Raw genomic sequence first — 3885 nt, forward strand, 5'->3', positions numbered from 1 at the left:
CAGAAACAAAAAAACAATTTTGCTGCCTCATTTTACTAAGCACATTTAAGTCAATTAAATTTAGGAAACGAGGCAATGCAAAGATTGAAAATAAAGAACAACTTTTTTAAATGCTTCAATCATTATCAAAACAACATTAGCAATAGAGCACTCCAACCACTGTAGCAAAGGGCCCCAGGCTCATTTATGAGGGCAAAGGCTTTCTGCAAATGAAGACATAAAATCTGAATGGATGCAGTAAGGATTGCTCGTGGAACTGTGCACGTATTTGTAGAAGACACTCACTGCTTAAATATCCCCAATGTGGACTAGTGAAGGAAGCCTAAAGAGGTTGTGGGTCTAGGCCAAGATCAAGATGAGCTTTCTTCGACTTTATAAACTGAAGAAAAGAGCTCACAAAAGCTGCCACACCCAATGTCATAAGAGTTAAGTATGGGGGATTTTTTTTTTTTTTTTTGGAGAGGTTTTTGCTACAGGGCATGTGCACTCGCCAGACAGACAGAGAGACAGAGAGACAGAAAGTGAGAAATCACCCCCCAGGGGGGATGGCCACGTCACAATCCTTTCTCCTCCATTCTCCTCTCAAGATCTTGGGCACGCACACACACGCGCCCGGCGTGAGTTTTAAGCCACTGAGTCCAGGACGCGAACCACAGTCAACTACGTGGGCGTCCAGAGACATAGCCATTACGCTAACTGCTGGTCCCAAGTATGGGGGATTTTTCTCAGTCATTTTGTCTACTAGAATCTTGGGGAGAAGATGTATTTTAGGAGAAAAAAATTGTACCCCCCTTGATTTCAACTAATTGGAATAATGAGTTCTGTAAGTATAAGGAAATAAGAAATGGATACTTTCTAAAAAGTTGATTAACTTCGTGGAGGGAGACAAACACCCTCAACACAGTTTTATGCCACAATCCTTCCCCAAGCTCCCCCTGCTAGCCAAGATCACATGCACACACATGCCCAGCATGTACATGTCCCCCTGGAACCAAACTCTCATCTTCCATGTGTCTTTGAGCATTGTAGGGTATTACACTACCACTGTGCCACTGTGGCTGGCCAAGAAGTGAGTATATCATCTTGTACTGGTCCTTGATGTTAAATCTTATCTCCCCAAATGTTATCGAAAGGATACGGAGGCGATGTCTCCCCAAACATGGCATACATGCCTTGAGGTCTGGAACCATGGTTTATTTATTCTTATGAGGTTTATGTTGTCTGAAAGTGATATAGGAAAAAATAAGAAAAGGCAATGAAACATGATAAAGAATGAGTACATATGGTAACAAGGTAGAGGACACCAGCAACAATGAGTTCAAAACTATTTAGTTGTCTCCATGTTCTTTTGCTAAGATTATCCTCCTTCCTGTCCCCACAATTCATGACAGAAGGGGTGTGTGTGTGTGTGTGTGTGTGTGTGTGTTTGTGTATGTGCACATGTGCACATGTGTGCACATCCATGAGACAGAGAAAGAGCAATAGAAACATATTGAGAGAAAGAGGAGATATGACTAGTATGTACTGCTCCCACTTTCCTCAAGTGACTAGTGTTCAGCCTCCATGCTACAGCAGCCATATTGGGAGAATTTCTCTTCTCTCCTAGTCTAATGTTATTTCAGGCCTAGAAAATACAATATACAATGCAATATACGAGGTACAGGACTGGACAGAGACATTAATGCTGACATCCAGAGTCCTCAGATGGACATCCATGTCAGCTACTCTGCATGATAGAATACCAGGGTGATCACTCTACCACCTCTCTCCAGCTAGGCAATGGTTGTAGGACAGCCATTTTGGGGTTTGATTATTCTAGGAATTAAGTAAATCACGAATACTCCATTCTAAAAAGGCGCTTTGGTGCCCCAAGAGTAAGATTCAGCTTCAACCCAATCCTCATGTCACATTTTTTCTTATCACCCCACTTTCAGCCAGCAGATCAACTCCAAAACCAATCTAACAAGTACATGAATGGTACATGTATTTTTAAAATCAACCTAAATTATTCATTCTATCGCCAAATTGTTAGTCTCAACAAACTCTTCACAAGAGTCTGACTGAATAAATAGGCTAACAAATACTTCAGGCTTAAATATTGTACTACATATAATCAACCTAACATCCCCTGAGGCTTTGACCCAAGAAACTGTTGTGAATGTATGCTTTATTAGCTAATTTGAATAATTTTCTCAGCTAATTCTAAGAATTTCATTATAAAACACAAAATAAGCTAGAACCAACCCACCTTCTAATTCAAAGAGGTTAATTCTTGTAAAGGTACCATTAATCTAAAGCTTTGCAATGTCAAGTAGGCAGTAGTGTTATTTTTCTACCTGCCAATCCTCTTTGTGGGGTAAGAAAAAGTCAGCTGATTCCAACTGTTTGAGGAAGGACAGAAGAAAGCCCCATCATTTATAATTAATTTTCCCAGTCACAGGAGGCAGCCTACTAAGGTAGTTAAAAGCATAGACTCTAAAAGCCAGGCCACCTGGATCAAATCCTGCCTTCACCATTCATTGTTTGTGTAACCTTGGGTAGGCTATTTAACCATTCTGTGCCTTTGGTTTTCATCCATCAAATGGAGATAGTAAAACCTGCCCATATCTATGAGGATTAAATTGATGAATATATGTAAAGCACATTGAAAAGCACAGAGTACATAGTGCTATATAAGTGCTTCCTACCACATCACCACCACCACCACCACCACCACCACCATCATCATTATTCCTGGCTGGGTCTTTAGGTTGAAGGAGGTATTCCCCATCCTGCTATGATAGTCCTACAAGTTAGCAAGAAGAAATGTAAATTCCTACCCATTCTGGCAATGCCACAACAGGTTCTTTCACAGTCATCCATGCATGGTAAGAAGTGAGATTCACAAAGAAAGGACAGGTCACCACTCATACATTTGGGAAAATGTCAGGCCAACAGTCAGTTTTTCCCTCTAAAATGGAAGTGGTCCTAGTGGTCAGGAGGAGTTCATGTGTGTTCAAGTATCTAACTCATTCCTGAAGAACACTGGGTACCCAGATTCAAGGAAACATTTTTGTTCTTTACCCAAGTCTTATGGACCAGTTTAAAGAAAGTATCATATACTCTGTCTGAAAAGGTTTACAACATTTGCATTCTGGTAAACAGGATGTCCTTGAACAAGAATTTTTGACATTACCTACCTTTGAAATGAACTTCTCTAAAAACTATGTTTTTATTTAATGAGAATTTCTCACTGGGAGGGGATATATATATATATATATATATATATCTCACACACGCACACACATATAAATACATATATACACACGTGCACATACAACATTAATGCTGGAATGGTAATTATAAATTATACTTAGCATTTGAAAGCCCAGTGCTCAAATAATGATGCCATTGAGCAGCACATCTAAAATGACCCCCAGAACTCACCTTGGAAAACTGCAGCATTCTGAATAATTAAGAACTTGAGCTCCATACTTGCAGACTGAAGCAGTTGTTCCATGTTCAATCGTGCTGTTAGCTGGTATTTTTCTTCCATCTTTCTTGAGCAGCATGTTGGACCCTTGGGGAGACATACTTGCAAATCTGATCCTGAAACAAACAAGGTTTTCATGTTTCAGTAAGCAGAATATCACACACACACACACACACACACACACACACACACACAAGGCAAAGAGGGCAAAACAAGGCACTTCTTTTAAAATACAGTAAAATCTTGATTATTAAAAATTACTGTTTATCTTAACTAATCCCTGCTCTCTCCCAATTGTCCTTGTGACTAATTCTTTTTGAATAACCATCAGAATTAATTGCCTAGGTTTGACTCATAAATTCTGCATAAACTAATTTACAGCACCAAATACATGCCACTGAACACTGGTATTT

At 39.7% G+C, this 3885-nt stretch overlaps 1 protein-coding gene across 1 annotated transcript in view; it reads right to left on the bottom strand.

The window, feature by feature from the left end:
* The window catches only part of GPC3 (glypican 3), a 488207-nt gene extending 484597 nt beyond the window's left edge, over window positions 1–3610 (bottom strand). Inside the window, exon 1 of the mRNA XM_006171443.2 lies at window positions 3427–3610. Within this exon, the coding sequence (XP_006171505.1) occupies window positions 3427–3610 (184 nt within the window). The remainder of the gene's footprint in view (window positions 1–3426) is intronic.
* Window positions 3611–3885: the final 275 nt, after the last annotated feature.

This window comes from Tupaia chinensis, unplaced genomic scaffold (genome assembly GCF_000334495.1).
Source record: "Tupaia chinensis unplaced genomic scaffold, TupChi_1.0 Scaffold149560_1, whole genome shotgun sequence".
Classification (NCBI taxonomy): Eukaryota; Metazoa; Chordata; class Mammalia; order Scandentia; family Tupaiidae; genus Tupaia; species Tupaia belangeri.